The sequence below is a fragment of the Pituophis catenifer genome, unplaced genomic scaffold (assembly GCF_029215685.1).
Source record: "Pituophis catenifer annectens isolate HBS135680 unplaced genomic scaffold, rPitCat1.0.hap2 SCAF_2, whole genome shotgun sequence".
NCBI classification, from domain to species: Eukaryota; Metazoa; Chordata; class Lepidosauria; order Squamata; family Colubridae; genus Pituophis; species Pituophis catenifer.
The window spans coordinates 126,614,198-126,636,656 of record NW_027256882.1 but is presented as its reverse complement, the minus strand read 5'-3'; the positions used below and the strand labels follow the sequence as shown (position 1 = coordinate 126,636,656).

The 22,459-nt window shown below is 32.2% G+C and overlaps 1 protein-coding gene across 1 annotated transcript in view; it reads left to right on the top strand.

Moving 5' to 3' along the window:
- The window catches only part of COX10 (cytochrome c oxidase assembly factor heme A:farnesyltransferase COX10), a 122,518-nt gene that overhangs the window by 69,387 nt on the left and 30,672 nt on the right, over positions 1-22,459 (top strand). The window contains exon 5 of the mRNA XM_070934539.1: positions 11,827-11,897. Coding sequence (XP_070790640.1) covers positions 11,827-11,897 — 71 coding nt within the window. The remainder of the gene's footprint in view (positions 1-11,826; positions 11,898-22,459) is intronic.

Below are 22,459 nucleotides of genomic sequence, written 5' to 3'. Positions count from 1 at the left end.
GATATTTGTGTAATAGGGGATTATAATGCAATAGTAAATGCAAAGAAAGACTATAAAACTGGGAAAAAAAAACAAAAGAAAAAAGAAATACTTCCAAAAGAATTCTTTACTATGGCTGAAGAATTAAACTTGGCAGACGTATGGAGGGAAACACATGAAGAAGAGGCCCAATACACCTTTTACTCCCATCCGCATAACTCCTGGTCAAGATTGGACATGGCATGGATGACCCCAAGTATCAAAACAGAAGTAGAAAAAATTGAGATAGGCACAAACCAATGGGCAGACCACAATCCACTATTCATAAACTGGAAAGGGGAAAGAAGACGTAAGAGATGGACAATGAACCAAAGATTATGTAAAGAAAAAGAATTTAATTTGATGTTAGAAAAGGAAGTAAAAATATTCTTTCAGATAAATAAAATAGAGGAAACCTCTTTACAAAACACATGGGATACTTTAAAAGCATATATAAGGGGCCTAGTAATAGCATATACGAGGAAAAAGAATAAAGAGAAGAAAAAACAATTAGATAAATTAGAGAAAGACCTAAAACAAATAGAACAAAAACTCCAGGAAAAGCCCCAGAACAAAACAATAAAAGAAGAATGGGAAATGATTAAGCATAAATTGAATTTGATAAACCAAATAGAACTAGCCCAAAAAATAAAAATGGCGAAACAAAACTATTTTGAGCACGCAAATAAAACGGGCAGATGGCTAGCCTATAAACTGAAAAAAGAACAGAAAAAAAGAATGATATACCAATTGAAAGATGATAAAGGAGAAATTCAACATAGTAAAGAGGCCAAAAAAGATATTATTAAGAAATTTTATGCGAATCTATATAATCAGGGGAAAATAGAGGAAGATAAAATAAAACAGTACATAGAGAAATCAGGAATGCCAAAAATCACAGAAGAACAAAGAATTACTCTCAATAGGCCAATAACCAAATTAGAACTAGATGAAGTACTGAAAAAGCAAAAAAACAATAAAACACCGGGTCCTGACGGGCTACCGGTAGAAATATATAAAACAATGCAAGAAGTATTGGGAGAGAATATGTTGCGATTATATAATGAAGCTATGGAGAAAGCCAAGATACCAAATTCATGGACAGAAGCCATAATAACAATCATTCCAAAAGAAGACACAGATCTCCAGTTAATACAAAACTATAGACCTATTTCATTATTGAATGCCGATTACAAAATATTTGCAGCAATCTTGGCAGAAAGAATTAAATTAGTATTAAATACATATATACACCCAGACCAAAATGGATTTCTGCCGGGACGCCAAATAAAGAACAACATGAGAATAATACTTAATGCTTTAGAATACTATGAATCACACCCGGAGAAGCAGGCAGTGTTGGTTTTCCTTGACGCCCAAAAGGCCTTCGATAACCAAAATTGGAAATTTATGATTGAACAACTACAAAATATGCAAATTGGGGAAAAATTTGGGAAAATTATAGCAGAAATCTATACCAAGCAATCAGCAAGGATAATTATGAATGATGATATAACAGACAAATTTAATATAACAAAAGGAGTTAGACAAGGCTGTCCACTTTCCCCCTTACTATATATTCTATCATTGGAAACCCTGTTGAAAAAAATTAGAGAAGATCAAGGAATTGAAGGTTTAAGGATTAATAGAGAAGAATACAAAGTTCAAGCCTTTGCTGATGACTTAGTGTTTTTGACAGAAAATCCTATGGAATCTATACCTAATTTGTTTCAAAAAATAGAAGAATTTGGAGAAGTGGCTGGACTAAAAATTAATAAAAATAAATCGAAGCTAATTGTTAAAAACCTTACGGAAATCCAAACAAAAGATTTGATAGATAATATACAAATTCAAACAACAAAAAAAATAAAATATCTAGGAATCTGCTTATCCACAAGAACATCAGCAATTAAAGAAAATAATTATGATAAATTACTAGAACAAACAAAGAAAGATTTAGAAAAATGGGAAAATTTACACATTTCATTCCTAGGAAGAATTTCGGCTATCAAAATGATTATATTACCTAAATTTCTATATTTGTTTCAGGTCACCCCAATTAAAATAGATAAACCGTTTTTTGAAAAGCTGAATAAAATAACATCTAAATTTATTTGGCAAGGGAAAAGGCCACGAATAAAATTTAAACTGCTTCAGGATACAAAAGATAGAGGAGGAGCTGCACTCCCTGACTGGGAGATATACTACCAAGCAGCAGTACTATCGTGGGTCAAAGATTGGATAGAATTAAAGGACTCTAGAACTTTAACAATTGAGGGACACGAACTTCAAACTGGCTGGCACTCCTTTATGTGGGATGAGAAATACAAAACACATTCATATTTTAAAACACATACAATAAGGAACTCACTATTACAAATTTGGCTTAAAATTAAAAAACAACATTATATGAAGATACCAAATTGGCTAGCACCGGCGGAATCAATTAGACACCCAAATTTAACAGATAAGACAAAAATAATTAGATATAAAGATATAATTGACTATCAAGGCAAACTAAAGACAAAACAACAATTGGAGACAGATTTACACAGAGGAATAGACTGGTGGACTTACACTCAAATACAATCTAAATATAGAGAGCATATAAAAACATATGAAATTTACAATCAAAAACAAGAAATAGATAAAATTATATTAGATTCAGAAAATAAATTAATTAGTAGAATTTATAAATTTCTCCTACGCTATAAATTGGAAGAAGAGACAGTCAAAGAAACAATGATTAAGTGGGCTCAAAATATCAAACACACAATACCTTTGGAAAAATGGGAAAAGTTTTGGCAGGAAAACCTAAAGTTAACGAAAGCAACGGCGTACAAGGAAAACCAACTGAAAATGTTTTATCGGTGGCATATGTCTCCAACCAGATTGGCAAAAATACAACCTAAAAATAGCCCAATTTGTTGGAAGTGCAAAAAGGCACAAGGGACTTTCTATCATTTATGGTGGACATGCCCGGCAGCAAAAAAATTTTGGTCTAACATCAAAAAATGGTTGGAACAAATAACAAAAATACAGATTGAAAAAGAACCAGAAACATTTTTATTAGGAATATTTAACAAATCATACCCTAAGGATATTAAATATCTTACAATTCACATATTAACTGCTGCAAGAATAATCTACGCAAGAAATTGGAAACAAGAAAAAATACCAAGTGAAACAGAAGTAATAGGGAAAATTTTAGAATGCGCTGAAATGGATAGGTTAACCAAAGAACTACAAGAAAAAGAAGAATCAGACTATTATAAAATATGGAATAGTTGGTATAATTGGTTAAAAATTAGAAATATACAAAAAATATAGGGGATATATTACCGATTGATACATATATATGTAATAAAAATATTATTAGATTACAGAAAGGTGAAGGAATATATTATAAGTAGAATTGTAGAACGTCACTCTGAAAAAATGCTTAAGAAGAAATTATATTCTTTTTGTGTATATGTTGTATAAATGTTCGTTGTGTATATGTTACGTATGTCTTTTTTAATATTTATATTCAATAAAAACTATTTTAAAAAAAAAAAAAAGAATAACTATGCCCTACAATGACATTTTTGTGGTCATTTTGTTGTTCTTTACCATAACTAGTACTTTCGTGTGCATGATAAAAAAATAAATTATAATTTAAATTTTGTTGGCCCAAATTTCATTGTTTGAAAATAAACACTTAATTCATCTACATTACAGAGGCATTGTGTCTTAGATAATTCAGTAGAAAGGTCTGACGTTTAATTCTAATAGCATTTCTGAAGTGTGTGTGTACCCATCTGTCTTCTCAGTTTGAAAATCACATAATTTTGCTTTGCTACTAGCATATCTTTTGTATTTCCTCTATGAAATTGGGATAATTAACCCCCTGCAAGGATACTCAAAACTAATTTTAGTGGTGCTTTATGTTGCTTTGAAGATGTGAAAAATTGTTAATGTATGCCAGTGTCTTTATTAAAGAATAAAATGTTTAACTCCAGCATAGTGTGGAACATTTAGCAGCTTCCATGAATTATAGATTGTGAATGATAGAAAAATTAATTGTACAAAGTATTTAAGTTATTTAATGTATTTATATCTTTTAGCTCCAACCTTTCCACAGGCATCTTACAACTGGATTCATTAGTTATTGCAAGAACATGCTTTCAATGATTGATAGCTCAATCTACCTTCAGTGTTTCCAGTCCAAACTCTAATGACTATTAGCCATATCTGTAGGCATTTTGCTTATGCTGTTCACTTCAAGCTACTTTCCATTTCTTCTTTAGATAAAGATGTGCCTGCTTATGAAATTTTGTTACGAAACAAAATGGAGAGGTTATTAATTTGAAGCTAAGTAGTGTTCAGATTTATTCTACTTCTGATAGGAGTTTATCAGAGCTGCAAAGTAGACTAAGAATTAAAAAGCACCACCACCAGAAGATGACAATGGCAAACCACTTCTGTTCAGTACTGTTGGCAAGAAAGCTGCATGACCATATCTGGAATGGAATTTGATTTGATGGACTAAACTTTACTTTCATTTAGGTATGGTTTACACTTTTCTTCAAAGTCCTTCAGATGAATTAAAGGCAGTAATTTAGCAGGGTCATAGAAGTTTGCTGAATACAGAGGAAAGCTCCTGGCCTCAACAACAGCAACAGAGAGTAAAAAGGAGCATTTACAGAATGTTGATTTTTGTGATACAGTATGTGTCTTTAAAGTTAGTCCTTGATCAACTATTTCTGGCTAAGCAATCTGGAATTTTTTACATAATCATCTGACATTAAATAACTTTATTTAAAGAGAATTTTATATTTTATAAACCTCGTCAAACTTATATAAAAGTAGAACATGTAGCTATTAGAAACTTTATTTATGTTTCAGTGCTGAAATTAGATAAGATTTTAAACCTTATAAAAATATTTCTATACCTTGAGCAATAGCATATATTTTTCTTCATCTAATTTTTCAGTATAAATTCAATTTATTTAAGCTGTTTAGAATTAACCTACCTAGTTTCTCTGCTTAACAATATGTTTATTGTTAAAAAATAGGAAAAGAAAAGCTATGTACGCCCTCAGATTACAGTAATTCTGCCGGTAAAAAATTTGAAACACAATCCAAGTGAAAAGCAACACTGGTCATTATTAACATTAGGAGTAGCTCAGAGCAAATACAGAGAGGATAAAATGGTCTAATATATCCAAGGCAGCAATCTCTATTTCTTAAAAATAATAATCAAAAGAAACCCCAATCTTACTTTAAAATACTCAGAAAAATTAATATCACAAGTAGAGACTCAATATTTTTAGCATATGAGAATTTAGGTGCAGAGCAGATCCGCAGTTTAATAGATAATGTTGTTTGACAACTATTCTACATTACTCAGATGGTTTTGGAAAAAAAAATATTTTTGAATGGGTATTCCCCAAAACTATTATAAATACTTTAAAATTGAGGATTCACAATTCCTAGTATCATACAAATGTACACTCAAGTCCACCCTACTAGTTCCTTCTACTGTAATAATACAAAATGTAGAAAACCAGGGAAAGCAGTGGACAAATAAAGCAGGAAATGAGGGAAAAGAATAGGAAATATAGTAAAAACTAACGTACATCAACACCATTTACTATACATCTTCTGTCCTTGCAAAGCAATTTTGCTTCTACCTCATCTTCACAAAGATTATGTATATCATATTTTCTTCTTTAAACTTCTCATCTCTCTTTGAATATCTCATCAACATAATTTCTCCACAATTTTCTCCATCATTCCCTTCCCCTCAACCTTTCCACGTTTCCTATATTGATTTTACAAAGCTGACTTTATTATTTTTCTCTAAGTGACCAGTCTGCTTTTTTTTCTTTCATTCACTCACTTCTTACTCATTCTTTTTTTTAGTCTACTTTCATTCAGCAGGATGGGTGTTATCTCACACAAACACACACACACTTCTTTAGTGTTACATTTCCAATGCATCTACTTTCAGGTCCAAATAACAAACTACCAAAAGAATTCTCTTAGACATAGCCATTTTTGCTTCACTCAACAAACATTCATTCCTTACCCGGAGAAGATAAACTGTCTTCTCCTTTCTACCAGTATTTGCATGACTTAAATTTTCTGTCCATTTTCCTGTCTTCGGTAAACATTCTACAAAGGTACACAAATTTATCAACCTGCTCTACTTTTCATCATTTATAACCTGCAGTTTTTCATTCCATTTTCCATGTCAGTCAAAACTGGCTTGGAGATCATTTTTTTTTAATTAATTTGCAAAGCCACTGTTTCTACTAAATGAACAATGTTCATTTATTCTATGCTGAAAGAAGTCAAGCATAAATTTTCTGAAAAGTTGAAATCCTTTGTGCAGTATTAAGTGTGAGTTTTGTTATAGTTTGCTGTATCATTAGGATTTCACCTAACTTTGAATGTGCTGTAATTATTTTATTTATTTATTTATTTATTTATTTATTTTTAAAAGCCATTCTTTTTTCTTAACCTTCTCAATTGGAAGGATATTTTGATAAACTTCTTGCATATTCCATATAGCCATTAATTATATGACACTTTAGAGGTACCTCTTACTTTTATGTTTGAATACAAGTGTTAAAGGCAGAATATACAATAATGCAAAGTACTTGAATCAGGTAATACTTGAATCAGAGGCGTGTTTCTGTATCTAACAGGAAATGCTATCTAATCTGCTATAAGAATAGAGCAAACCCTGGGTGCACTATAGCCTCTCATCTTCCAAAATGTTCCTTAAACAGAAAAGCTTTGTGAATGTTACTTGATTATGTAACTGACTTAGCCTACATACTCACATATAAACTAATTCCAAGCTTGTCCCCATAAGCGTATAGTGCGTATGCTTGTTAATGCATCTCGAAACTATTTCATTTAGATCATTTATACATAATGTTGTATATTTTGGGTAAGAACTACAGCAAAGCTTTAACTCTTTAATTGGAAAAATACCGAGTTAATATTTTACCAAATTGACTGGGGACAGAGTAGTTTCTTTCTATTTGAGAAGATCAAATAATTGCAGATTTTTGTGTAAATATTGTACATAGGTTGTGGCTATTTAATTTTTAGTTCGAGTGAAAGCCTAAGCGACCTACAATCTATGGTATTCTGTTTCAGTTTAGCATACCTTAGATGCATGTTGAACTTGTTTTTAATTTGATGCTAATTTGAAATGGAAAATAATGAACAAATTTATAAATAGAAAAATTAGTTGCATTGAATATGTTTTTAGCTGCCTAAAAGTTTCAAAAAAGACCAACTTCTAATCCCATTCGTTCTGCTTTATGTTCGTATCTTGAGGACAGGCAGGTGTTAGGTGCAGTTTCTGAAATCAAACATTCTCTACTATTCCTACTCCCAAAAGACTTCCAAGATTTTCCTTTGATGAAATAGTATAGGATGTTTTCAAGATTTGCTCAGTCTGTGTTGTAGACTTTTGTTTCCCATAATGATTAGTCAAAACACAAAAAAATAATCTTAATATATAGGCAAAAAGTAATCTTAAAGATATTAAAAATAATTTTAAAAAATAAGTAAAATCTCCTTTGAATCCTATCACTTTATGGACATTTTTATGCACTTTTTTTCTCCCACAAGAAAATTAGTTTGTCATATCCTTTTGTCTGGAAAATTGATCCTTCTGATGAATTTCAAACAAGATCTAAACCTATTTAGTACAGCAAACCTGTGCTATCTATATATTTTGTCAAAAGATTTTTCAGCATCTAATGACAAAATTACAAATAGATCTTTATTTTTATTGAAGTGCAGTAAATATGCAACTAGTCTAATATTGTTTGCTGCTTACCTAGTTTTTATAAATTCTGCTTGTTAATTCTTAATAATGAACAATATCACTTACTGTAATCTAGTTGATGGCTATTAATTCATGATTGCTGTTAAGTTTTTTCATCAACATTAATCAGTGAGATTGGATGATAATTAGCACATTGAGTATGATCTTTACCTGATTTTGGTGTAATTGCAATATATACCTGATTAAATGCCTCTGATAATATTCCCTTATCAAATATCTCACTATTTAATTTTTTTAAGGGAAGCAACTTTTTAGATTTAGCCAGAAATTAGACAAAGATAAGATTTTGTTCCTCTCATGTTAGAATTCAGGGTTATCTAATGAAATGTGTTAATGAAAGATCCAAAACAAAGAGAGTATTCACACAGTGCTTACATACAGAATTCTGTACATTGGGAATCCTTTGAAAATGATTTGGAAGAAAGCTTTTAGAGTACACAAGAATGTCATTACTGTACCTCTAGCAGCATTTTTTTGTTTTTTCAAATTTGCATGGAACTCTGAAAAAAAAAATGAGCTGTTTTAAATGAGTACTGCACTTGGGTGTTCCAGATTTCAAAACATGTTTATCAAATCATTTTCAAAGGATGCACAGCCCTAAAAATCAATATTACAATAAGACATTAATTTGAGTAACTTTAAACTATAATTATACAGTATCATAGAACATAGAGCATTAGTTTTTCAGTAGAACTTTTTTTGTAAAAGCTGTATATTACAATTTCATCTTTTTTTTTTACCCTTGCTGACCAACATGACCAGGAAGGTACTGTTGTCCAGCTTGTTTAGTTTCCCTGTTGGCTTCAGTATTAGTCACAGTAGAAAGAGAAAGCCATAGTAATTAAATCTTTGATCTGATTCAGTTTTTCTTATATTCTTATTGTGCTATAGATTCAGTCCTTTCATTAGCAAATAAGTCATGAATCTTTTACATATGTCACAATTATTTTTTATTTCTCTCTTTCTCCTGTATATCTTTTTTCTCTACTTCACTGAATAGATATATAAGTATTACTTTCTTTTTAGAGTGACTCACCAAACATTTAACAGCCACCAAAAGAGAAAATTGTGGCAATGTCTTAAATTGTCCCATAACCTATTTGTGAGTCATGACCCACCATCTGAAAAACACTGAGCAAGAGAGCTCTTTAATCTGGCTCTAAATCTGATTGATATTCAAGCATCAGTTTTATATTTGTATGTAAAATCTGACATTTTCACACAGTTCTAATTCTTTCATAAACATGATAAGTGAAGGCCAGTCCAGAAAAAAAATGATGAGAAACATATGATTGTTCCTAACATTAAACAATAAAATAGCAGTTGACCTCACACTTTTAGAACCACAAAATGTAATTAGGTTGTCAATTCAATGAAAGCTATGTAATGGGAATGATCTTTTACAGAAATTTACCCACAAGTCATATTTAATGTGGTTTTTCTCAACATCATGAGTTAAATATTTATTTCTACTGATTCCAAAAGTTCCTTATACTCTTAATATTACAGCTAAGTTATGAGTGTTAATGCTCTATCACTGTATATTTAATTCTCTCCACATCCTCCTCCTGTTGAAATTGCCAGAATTGTAAGAAAGATAATATTCTGCTTCGGTCAAATTAAATGATGCATTCAAGCTTCCTGAGGAAATAGTTTTTATAAGCAGCTAAAATATTTATTTATCCAGGTTTCATCTTACAGGGTTTCTTTATTTTCTAAAACAAGCAAAACTATCAAGTCTCTAATGATCTAATCTAAAACCAAGTCTTACCCCCTGCTTGAAACTGGAAATGAATGACATTTGAACTACATTCTTGAGAAAAATTAGAGGGGTACTTTTGTCCCCAAACATCTGGGGGGAGGTATAGAAAATCTGATAACTGATACTTTGCTGACATTATTTGGATCTGAAGTGATTGTATAAACACTTTTTCTTAGATACTGTCTATTTATAAAAATTACTTTTAAGTATCACAGAAAGACAAATTAAGGAAACATGTTAGGAACTAGGTTTAATATACAGTATCTGTACAAACTTTCCTCTCAGCCACTATACCCACCTAGAGAAAATGGACCAATGATACTGGATAGTCCCAAGGAATATCTTACTTTTAATTCCTAAACCTGAAGAATTTTAGCAGCTGAATTATTTAAAAAGCCAAATTGTATCTTTTGCATTATGAAACAAGATCTTGAGTACTTTCATGTATAGAAACATAAAAAAGATGTGCTGTATTAGATTTAGACCCATTTAATCTAGCATTTTTGTTCCCACTGTGGTCAACAAAATGCTTCTGTAAGAGCATAATCCTTCTATGAAGACAGGAATATTCTCAAAACATCTGGTGTTTAAAGGAATACTGAAGCTAAAAACAAAAATGTGATTTGGAACAATTTATAGCCATATCCTACGTGAATACTCTATTAGAGTTGAGGCTATCATCTTATTTAATAGTAAAGACACGTATATATTTCTCTTTTTTCCTTCTCAATCGCTTATCATTCAACTACACTGGAATGCTTCTTTTATTGTGGACACATTCCATCTATTTATGAATAATAAAATATTTTCTTGGTGTGACTAGTTGGAGATGTGAGGGTCAAAATTATTCATAATGGAATAACTGATATAGAAATCTGTCTGTCTGTGTCTGTCAATCTAATCTAATCTTTTCCCCAGTAGAATAATTAATAAAAATAGTTGCTTTAATCAGTTTTTGTCTTCAGCATTTGAGTATTGTAACATTGTACCATTTTTCATAAAACTGAAAACAATTATACATATTGTCTAAATGTTGATAGTTTGTTATGATTCCTTAAAGTTTTTATTACTACTAACAATATTCTTTTTTGCTGAACTATGAAATATTAAATACCAGTCCTATCCACCTCAGATTAGTTCTTTCAAGGATCACTCTTCTTTCTAAGAAAAATAAGGCCCATATATTTTAATACTTTTTCATTGCCAGTGCAAACATAACCTTTGCCATTTTGTTTTCTTGATTCCCACCCTGTATCTGGTTGGCATCAGTTAAAACTACTACCATTACAATTCCTGCACTGATTTGCTTGTCTGTCCCATTTGAAAGATAATGAATTGTGCATAGAAAATAATGTTTGTTAGCAGTGACCGAAAGCATAGTATGAGTTAGCTGATACCTCACTTATTTTCTTCTGTCAGCAACTGTGAACATCTGCCTATTGTGAATGCAAGCCTTACTGCTTTCAGACAACAAAAATATGTTTCTTTTATGTTTATGGTCTTCTGTTAAAGGAACGATCACAAGGTCATCCTTGAAATTCATATGAATAATTTCATAAAAAGGATTGATACCTACTGAAACCTGTTACTAATTATTTTATATTGTTTTCATGAATAAATAAAAATGATAGACATTTTTGTATCCCCAGGTTTTGCTTTAATAGCTATGGATATGTTTTCTTTGCAAAATGGATTCACAGGATTATATTAGGCTGAGCTGCCATGTTAATCCCTCTGACTGGAGTGGAAAAAGATTCTCATGAATCAGTAGTAGCAGTAGCATTTGCTAGAATGAATGACTTTTGATAGCCTTAAATTTTGGTGATCTTAAATTGCTGCAGTATTAATCTTTAAAACAAATGACTTGCAATTAACAATGATTGTGCACTTTTATTTAAAAAAATAGGCAGAAGAAATAAGGATGTTTTTATGGAAGTATTGTCAGATTTGTCAAAAGCTCTGAGGAAAATGGATTTTGTGGGCTTATTTTCAAAGTTTTTGTTCATGCGGTTTCCCTGCCCTTTAAGGAAATGTAGGAAAAGTTATATGTAAAATAAAATTGCATTATTTCAGTTGTACCTTGAATTTTTTTTTTTTTCATGAAGACCAGGCAGCTGCAAAAATAATTCATTCTATCAACAGTTTGAATGCATCTCTTAAAATTGTTTTCTTTTTCTTCTTTCTTTTGTAGTTCTTTGAGGTTCCATTTGATGCAAATATGAACAGGACAAAAAACAGACCTCTAGTACAAGGACAGATCAGGTAAGGTTGCACATATGCTTTCTTTAAGTAGAAATGAATCTCACTGTTGCTGTATGTATTTCCCCCATTTTCAATCTTTCTTTATGCTTAGTTAAATAAAGATTAAAAGATATGGAAAGAAATCATTTTGAATGCTTTGATGATTCTGACACTTAAAATGCCACCCAGAAAATACATCAACTTGCCTTCATCATGTTCATATGTGATATAAGAGCCATTATAAATATGCTTATTAAGAGTTACAGACTTCAACATTTTCGTATAAAATAAACATTAGAAGCAAAATGCTGATGCTACTAGGACTTGTGAATTTCCAGAAAAATTAAACTCTCCTGCATTAAATCTTAAAAGAAATGTACCTTAACCAACACAAGTAAATAGGCTTGTGCTCTTTAAATATTTGGGATACAAACCATTTAATACCTGATCACTGGTTTATGATATTCTAGTAGAATAGAAGCACAATACGTTTCCTACTGCCAGAGACATAATCACAAGGGATTTACATTATTAGAATGATTCAGAACCTCTGGCAGTTTCTGAAATAAATAATATATAATTGTGATTGCCATGAATTAAGGATAACATTTTGGGGCCAAAATGTATGCATGCACAATTATTCACAAGTAACATAAAACATTGCTATTACTATTATGGACAGTGCTATGCCAAATCACAGCCATATCCCAGTACTTGGAACTAGCTGAGAATGTGCTATTTCCTATCTACTGGACATGTTACCCTGCATTCTGAGCTTGGTGGCTTTCTTGCAGACGTTTCATTACCAAACTAGGTAGCATCATCATACACTGTATGACCTACCATCATAAGGCTGATTATGTTACCTAGTTGATAATACCAAGAAAACCACCAAGTTCAAAGAGCACCAAGGATCCCACAATTTAACCTTGAACTACAAATATTCACTTCTATTGGTACCTGCATTCTCTTCATGCCTCAAATCTTAATTGTGTCATTTTACACATGCATATTACATTTAACGGTAAACTTTTCATTTAAAATATTACATCTCTGCAAATGAAGTGTGACTTCTGATGACTGAATGTGTATCAAAACTTGCTCATTTTTTGATCTAAAGACCTTGAGAGTATGCTGCTAAATACAATATATGAAATATAGTTATATCCTCCTATAAATCATTGTAACACTTTTTACCAAGATTTTACAAAAAATAATTCTTAAATATGTCTCATCTTTTGTGCATACACTTTTCTCTGTGTATACATATAAATAAAAAGCCAAGGTCCCAGGAGGCTTCTGTTTGAACATAAAGCAACCTTGATTTCTGCTTGTGTGTCTGTTCAGTTTCTTAAAGGATTCAGTTCCAAGTTCTAGGGGGATGGAGAATGCTGCACCTTATTTGCAAACTTTAAACTAAAGCCCTTATTCATAAACTATTCAACAAACAATTTTCAGATAGCATTTCCATGATTTGTGCCAAGGATTATTTATAACAAAATTATGTTTTCCCTTAGGCATCTGTGAACAGTTGGTCCTATTTATTTCTGTGTTTTATCCATCATCTTTGGAGGATTGAAGAAAAGTGATGGATGAAATTACACGAAAATTGAAACAAAATAGTAAAGCAAGCCCTGGGGGTAAACTCACCCTCATTGTAAATAGAGTACTTTAGTAAACTTGTTCTGATTTGTTCTGTGAGGTGGTGCTAATTATAGATTTCTAAGTTCAGTTAATTTTATTTTAAAAACATCATGAGGAAAATTTTAATGAGAACATCTGTTGAGCACACAGTAAGCCAAAAATTGAGCCCAGCCAAAATTCAGTGAAATGGATCTATACCCTTCACTCTAGTCTTTGAATTTGGTTAGGTAACTATATATGAAATAAAACTCCTCCTTTCTCATTCCCAGATAAAATTAAAAGGGTTTTTTTTCTCATCTGAATTACATTCACAGTAACTCACATGGGCGATCCAGTATGTATTTCTCACAGAAAAATGCTCTAAGATACATTAAGGGACAGAGCTCTCAATTACTAAAGTACATATATAAAATGCCTGTTTCCCCACATAATTATTTAGGTGAAATTGGAAGGATTTGAAAGATATACCATTTGGCCAAAATATTTTTTTAAAAAAAGAAAGAAACTATATACTGTATTTAAATTGTCCTATTTGCCCTGCCTGTTGTAATCATTGAGGGGGGCAATCCCCCAAGCAATCACACAACCATCCATGTATTTATAGATAGTTTAATGATCTTTAAAATGTCACAAAGCTTTAAATGATAAATGCCTATAAATTTCATGTTAACTTTCAACTGCCACTATTTCTTCAGCTGGCCGAAAGTATGACTAGCACGAGATCCATCTTATTGTGGGGTTTGTCCTGTTTGAAACTTCCGTTGTTGTTGTTGTTGTTGTTGTTGTTGTTGTTGTTATTATTATTATTATTAAATTTCTTCTACAGTTAACACCGAAGGCAAATCAAAACTACACAGAGATAGTTGTATTGGAAAAGCTGGTATCGTGTATTCTGGGAATCATTCCAAACATGTTTGGGGCATGCATAAGGAATTTTGCATGCCTTCAAAGCATTGTTGGGGGGTGTTTTGTGATACATTTGACTTTCATCAAGTTTAATGATGGGCTAGTCTATTCTTGTTCTTTTAATTTAACTTTTTGATGCTGTAAATACAGAGACAACTACTTACTGAAAAAATGTTTTGAAGTCTATTGATATTACATAAGATACTAAACTGTGCAATTGTCACTGATCAAAACATTTTAAGAATCATGAATGTACAGATCACCTTTGATAGCCTTCTCAAATATATATATTTGTTGCTGTCTTCAGAACAACAGAGGGAGGAGTTTTCACTATGTAGCCCTGTTAGCAAGGTCTCATTTTTCCATAATTTCACAAGTTCATATGTCTCTTTTCTCTCACAACCTATCAAACTTTTTAGACAAAAACAGTTTGTTTCCGTCTGTTCTGATTTTATGTTTACTGCATAAATGGATGCATCTTGATTGAATCCACTCTCTACAACTATTAAATCCATTGGATTTTTAAATTATTTATGCAGATTATTGTGCAATCGAGCTTCAATTATTTTGTTTTTGTTTATAATAGAGCTATAATGGACCAAACTTTGAAACTATTTTAGATTTAATGTTATGTTACTTTGTTTGTTTGTTTGTTTGTTTGTTTGTTTGTTTTGAATATAGCTACCTTTTTTGATATAGCCATGATAAATATTATGAAGAATAAATATAAAATAACATTGGGCCACATTTCCCTGTCATGATAAGCTATAATTTGGGAAAGAGATCTTGTTAATTGTTCCACCAGAAATTGCCCCAAGGCTGAGGAAATTGTTCAAGTTATTTATTCTTCCACAGCTTGTGAAATGAGTCACTGTAAGTATGAGAGTTTTGGCACAACTCCACCACATGACATCAAGGAAGCCAGTTGGATGTAGCAGTAACAAATGTGATCCTTATGAAAGCATTACACTCCTAATTATTATTAGGATAGTAAATCCATCACTTCTGACTGGGTGACAAAGAAACATTTATATTTGCTAGGCATATTTTATCCTCAAGTAGTTTTGACAATGTATCATAGACATTTGATAGTTTGTTAAAGTAATTCCATTCAGCACCCAGTCTCAGCTTACCATCTTGGTAAATTTCCTTTCCACTCTGCGTATTATCCTCTGACAAACTAGGATTGTGAGTTTGCATGACATAATAAAATTCAAATCTATCTAAAGAAAGTACAACTCAACTTAGTTGAGAAAGAAAGTGCAACTCAAATCTATCTAAAGAAAGTGCAACTTATGTGTTTTTCAAGCCTTTTTTTTTAGACTTTTACCATTGAATTTGTATGGCACTTGAAACGTAAAGGATTTCCAATAGACCTACTTTATGTGCCAAAAGGTTGACATCTAATCATATATATTGTTTATATATATATACACATATATATTTGTGTTTCTGAATAAAAACAAAAGCATGATTATTGTGCCATGTAACCTTTTGTATTAAATAATAAATAGCTTTTTCACAGTGTCAAATATCTCATTCTTCATTGGACAGTTCATTGCAAGTGCTACTTGCATGGCATGACAGACCTCTCTTATCATATGAATAATGTCTGCCATTATTACCCTAATACAAATAGAGCAATCTCAACTGCTAAACATCACCTCTTGTTCATTTCAAGTCATTGGGACGTACTTGCACTGCCAGATACTTAAGTACAATTCACAGAGGACTTTCAAATGTCACATGTCTCATAAATATATGTTAGTGAGTAACTGGCTCCGAACTGAAGCTGCAAATATTTTTGTTTAATTTCATGCTTGTTAAAGGGGGGGGGGTTGCTCCCTTTTAAAATGGTGTAGTTCTAAAGAGACAATGCCGCAGTGTTTTCTTCAAATGTTTATCCTGGACATTGGTAATGTTTATAAAATTAAGTATATTCCATCCTGCTGAGTTTCTTTTCTTCTGTACGTTTTTTCTTAAAAGAAAGAAGCTGACATTGGCTGAACGTGGTAAATTTAATAAGGTACCTTTATATTTTGACATGTCCAACTACTTGTGAAAATGTTCCCCTTGCATTCTAAGCTGTGGGATACCTATTCGCTCCTCTCATTTAGGTAGTTGCATAACAGTCAGTGAAAAGAAAATCCTTGGGCTAGAACATAGTTTAGAGGAGATAAAACCTACATCAAAGGGTGACTAATGGAATGTTATAATGCCTACTGTCTGGAGCAGCAGTGGCTATTTAACCCCACCGTCTGCAGATTATTTGGTTTATGCACAATACAAGATCTGTATGCTTTCTCAGATCAGAAATTATAATTCTGGGATGTAAATTTCTGCTGTGCATTTTTTTAAAAAAAATTATGTGCAAGAATAAAACTCATATGTGCAAAGTGGCTTTACTTTAATGTTTGCAGAAGTCATTGTCTATTCAGTGCACTGTTTCTCTTGGTTATACTCTCTGGAAAATGACTGCTGCAAGTTGGTAGGGACATTCCATTATAAGCAATTGCATGTGTTAAATAGAAATCCTACGGAAACATTTGACCCTCACGCTTTGCTGCTTTTCAATTCAACTGTGAGGCCTTTGCCATGGTATTATTTATCAAGGCCTTTAATTGCATGTGGGACAGTTGATAAATTTAAGTGCATTGTGCATCACATCCAGTTAGGAAACATCCCAGATGCTCATATATAAGCCAGGAGTCATGGTGCATTTGAGTAAATAGCCCTCCATCTGCTTCTGAAGACCACTGCTGAGGAGTGATACACACTCCTAATGGAGTTGTCTTAGCCTACTATGTCACAACACAGCAGGGGCTAGAACCTAGCTATTTGAAGAAGGACAACAATTGTATCCTATAATCCTTTTCACTGTGACCTCCAATATAAGTAAACTTTTGGGATGTACCATTTTTGCCATTTCAATTTTCTTGAGAAATAATGGAGGGCAACTTTTTTCACTTCAAAAGCAGTCATGACAAAGTAGAATCTTAGATTATAGTCTGTTGTGATATTCAACTAAAAATAGTTGTATGGTAGATAACATCAATATTAGATATTTGTTACTTCACCTGGCTAAACAGATGTCAGTAGGAAAATGTGCACACGTTATTTTTTTTTCACCCTGATGCAACTATTGTAGTGTGAGATTGTTTATTAAGATGACTTAAATATTTTCTGCATTTGGGGAGATGATGAACAGTATGAAAGTCAAAACCCTGTCCAGTCCCTAAAGTACCATTCATGTTTGAAATAGTTGAACAGATGCCTTCTATTGATGGCACTTTTGTGTAAAGTGGGCATGGCAGAAAACTAAGAGAAGAGGGAGAAAGGAGTGAGAGAAGAAGTAACAGAGTAAGGAGATAGTATGTATAAAAGAAATAAAAAGAGAAACATTGGTGGTCCATTCAAAAAAAGTAAACTATTATTTTACAAGTAAGCAGAGAGTTCTGTGTTTCTAAACAATAACTATAATCATATTATCTGTTCATACTATGTTATTGTTCAACAAAGTTTTAATTATTCATAATCTTCTGTTCCTGTCAATAAATGTGATAGAATATATTTCTTAACTCCATACAGCATACTATATCAGAAGAAAAACCAATAAGAGAGGAGGTAATCATAATATAAGAACCTATTATTATTATTATTATTATTATTATTATTATTATTATTAGGGTGGTACTGAGGTAGCAAGGTTTTAAACATAAAAAGATATGTTTATCTTTTAAACATAAAGATAGATATGTTTATCTTTACACGTAAACACTCAGAAACTGCTTATTTTAAGATTTGTTGGCATAAAATGTTTTGTTACTGTGAAAAGTTAGTTTCTAAAATTCAAGGGGAAATCCAACATTAGATTTCCCTCTCCTAAATGAAACCTGTATTTGACATTGGAGAGAAAAATTCAAAGATAACCTCTAATGTTATACTAGAGGTTATATGTTTGCATTTTATAGTATGAAATAATATGATATGAATTTTGGCAATTCACCATTAAAAGCATCAATCAAACAAATTTAAGAAAACTGGTTCTGTGATTTTATGGAAGATCCAGTAATGGTTTTAAAAATCTTACTGGGGATAGAGATAATGTAAATGAATATGATTTGCATGAATATATTTGCTAAGAAAACATTGGTAGGTTAGCATAACAGTAGCTGTTACACTAGTAAAAATAAAATCAAGTCAAATCATTTCTTTATAATGGCAGAATATCATTATAGAATACACAATAGAATACACCATGTCATATGTAGCAATTATAAGTGATGAATGTTTGAATCAAAAATCTACCTCAGAGGCATGAAATGTAACATCAGAGTCTCTCAAAATATAGTTTTACATAACTATTTGTTTCATGGTGATCAATTTGAAAGTCCCTTAAAATACATAGCCGTTTTTACAAAAGACTAAAAAGTATAAAGAGTTTCTTACCAAGTAAACTTCTAGACATCAACATTCATTCTAATAATATCACTAAAGTCATTTCCTCATATAATAATTATGAATGTGAAAAGTTCTTGTTTTCACCCACAATGTTACTGTGTTGTGTGAATTAAGGCAGCCCTGGGGGGGTATGCTGTGGTTTGCAATGGAAGATTGTAGCATTAGCTTTGTGTGTGTCAAAACTCAGAAGAATGTTCACATCAGAAGATGCAGTTCTCTCTATTGAATTCTTAGGCAAGATCTAAGAAAGATGCTCTAAATGGCTTCTTGGGTTTTTTTAATAGCCATTGGGAACTAGAGACAAGGCAACCTAGGCAGATAATTCTGTCAACATTAAGCAGAAATAAACTGATCTTCACTGGGCTTGGAAACTATGCTGGGTCAAGTCTGCATAACAGTTGGAAGGGAAAGAGGTTAAGAGAACTAGAGCTGGGGACGAAACTGGGGAGTTGACCCCCTGACAGCAGACAATGGCAAAGTGCTTCCTCAAGAAATGTGCAAGGTATGCCTACAAATCTGCCATGAGTAAAAAAAGACTTGACTTTTTATTATGGAAATAACAAGCAAAAATATGTATTTCTTAAAACTCAGAGACCAGAAAGCAACTGGATATATATTCTCAAAAATATCCATTTGCTTAGGTTAAATAATAAAATTTATCTGAGAATAGACTCTCCTTATGGAGCCTATTAAATTTATTTACATTTGTATTTATACATTTTGCTTTAAGGCAATCCAACTCTCTGGCACTCTGGCTCTGTTTTTAATCTTGTAAGACTTTATCTAACCAACAGTGGCCCGTTATTCAACATGTGCCAAGTAGTTTCAAAAATGACACTACTCAGCAAGTCCATTACCAAACTGTCTCGGATGCTAAATGGCTTGCAACTCAAATTCTATTTGCAGTAAGTCACGTAAAAAGTGCATTTCTTCTGTAAATGGTTGAGTTTATTAGGCCTTTAAACAAGGGACAGCTTACATATTATCAACTTGGCAAGTCAGATACCAGGGTTTACACTTTAATTAGGCATTGCTAGCATAGTCATTGCTGCAGAGTTTGCATTCCAGAGACTAAGATACACAAAGAACTCTCTCACCCATTTTATTGGAATCTACTTGATAAAAAAAAAATCACAGTTTATATTCTAATATTTTTTTCTGAAAGGGGCGTATCTGGGTAATGGGATTTGTATATTCATTTGCATGCTGGTTTGCTTTACCTTAAATTTCAAATTATCTGTTCAGGGTCCCTGCACAAATATTTAAAAGCATGAACACCTCTTTCAGAAAAGGTGATAATGTGCAAAAACAGAAACCATTGAAACCTAAATGTAGGAAAGGAATAGAAAATAGACATCCTGCCATAAAAAATAACATTGAAGGGAGATGGTGAAATTGTCACTCTAGTATAAGATAATATATGTTGTTATTATTTCTTATGCCATGCTTCAATTATAGTTTGAGATACTTAATAACTGAATGATGAATGAATATATTCATTATCAATAGCTGTAATATTATATATTATTGGTTATGATATTGTTATCTAAGAGCAAGTAGGTTCAGTATTTTAGGGCAGAACTGCCAATTTGTACTCCGACCATTCTTCTTTCTATTTTTTAATTTCTTTCTGTCTTTCCATTTTTGGGATTCAATCAAATAACCAACCATATTGGACATGGATAGATATAAATAAGATGCATGCTATTAATACATAGTTTATTCTGCGGTTGTGAATAAGAATTCATGTACATATCAGTAATTTTATAGGAAGGTCCTTGTTGTTGCATTCTCAGAATTATGATGCCTTATAGAGCTGAGTACCCCAACCTTTGTGGACCGGTGGGGGGGAGAGGCAAATGGAGAGCACATGCTCACCTGTTGCTTGCACAAGTAGGGATGTGTGTGCGTGTGCTTGCCCATTGCTTCCGCGTCCAAGTTCTGAATGGCTCACAGCCCAGGAATTGGGGATCCTTATTATAGAAGATCCTCTACGTATGAGATGATGAGATAAAACTAAGTTCAGGGAATGTTTAGATTACAGGTAGTCCTCAATGTACAAGCATTCATTTAGTGACTGTTCAAAGTTACAACGGCACTGAAAATGTGACTTACGACCATTCTTCACACTAATGACCACTGTAGCATCGCCATGGTCATGCGCTCACTGGGCAACTAGCATGTCTTTAGAACCGTTGCAGTGTCCCAGGGTCCTGTGATCACCTTGTGACCTTCTGACAAGCAGAATCAATGGGAGAACCAGATTCACTTAACACCCGTGTTACTAATTTAACAACTGCAGTTATTCACTTAACAAACCGGCAAGGAAGTTTAGAAAATGGGGCAAAATTCATTTAACAACTTTTTGCTTCGCAACAAAAATTTTGGGCTCAATTGTGGTCCTAAGTCGAGGACTACTGTGTTTCAAATAGAACTCTGGGTGATTCTGAGTTGTAACTGTTGTACATAATTTCATCTAAGAATAACATTGAAATAATGAAAAACCTTTCTACACAAATGCAACAGTAATGAATGTAGGCCTCATTGCATTGATGTCATTCTTCTCCTCCCTTTCCAACTGGAAAAAATACATTTGAAAATAAGAATTTGATTCTCTGCAGAATATGTGCTTGAAGGAAAAGAAGGACTTATGTACTTTTAACATGCTGTTTCTGTTCTCATATCTTATTTTGTAAGTTTAGTGCAGTAGAGATTCTCATGAGAACTGTTAAAATAATATAAAAATAAAGTTAAATTAATTGTTCTTTTCACTATTTAATTTTTCTAAATATCTTTTGATTGATTGCCTTGTAATCAGTCACTGTAATTTGATAATTTCGTTGCCCTTCTAAATCACCAGTAATGGCAGCTTTACGGGAGGTGTATAAATAAATAGAAACGATAGAAAAATCTAAGAACAGCATGAAAAACAAGAAACAATAATAGCAATAGTAATTATAGCAAAATTAAAAAAATACAAGTACAAAAATACAGATGCAAACATACAATCTCATATTTTTATAAAAAAGAAATGAAGTATTCTTAAAAATGGTTGTAATGTTGTAAAAATGAAAGAGATGAGGCTATTTTTCAAGAAATAAGTGACTGCTTTAAACTAGGCTGATTTGTTTATAAAGTTGCTAACGTCTGTAATTCTGGGCAAAGGAAATGGAACATCTGCAACTGAGATTGGTTAAGGTCTGGGAAAACTAATTGCCTTTAGTTTGGTTAAGATGCAGGGTCAATTACATTTTCAAACAACAGCTTATATGCTCTTTGACAGCAAAGCTGGGATGTCGTATATTATCTGTTTCCTTGTTTAGAGAGAAAGAAATGAATTTACATAGCTATGTGATATTTTAATGTAGCCAGTACAAATTTCTTTGCAAAGAAAGGGAAGCTGGCAACTTTGGACTAAAAGTGCCATGTCAGGAATCCAAGAGATATTTGTTTCTTTCAGCCACATTTCTGTCAGTTGAATTGGTTTTTAATAGCAGTAATCTAAAGAAGTGGCTTTTAAAAGATGGTTTCTTACAAGCATCTACTCCTGATGTAACAGAGTGAAACCGATT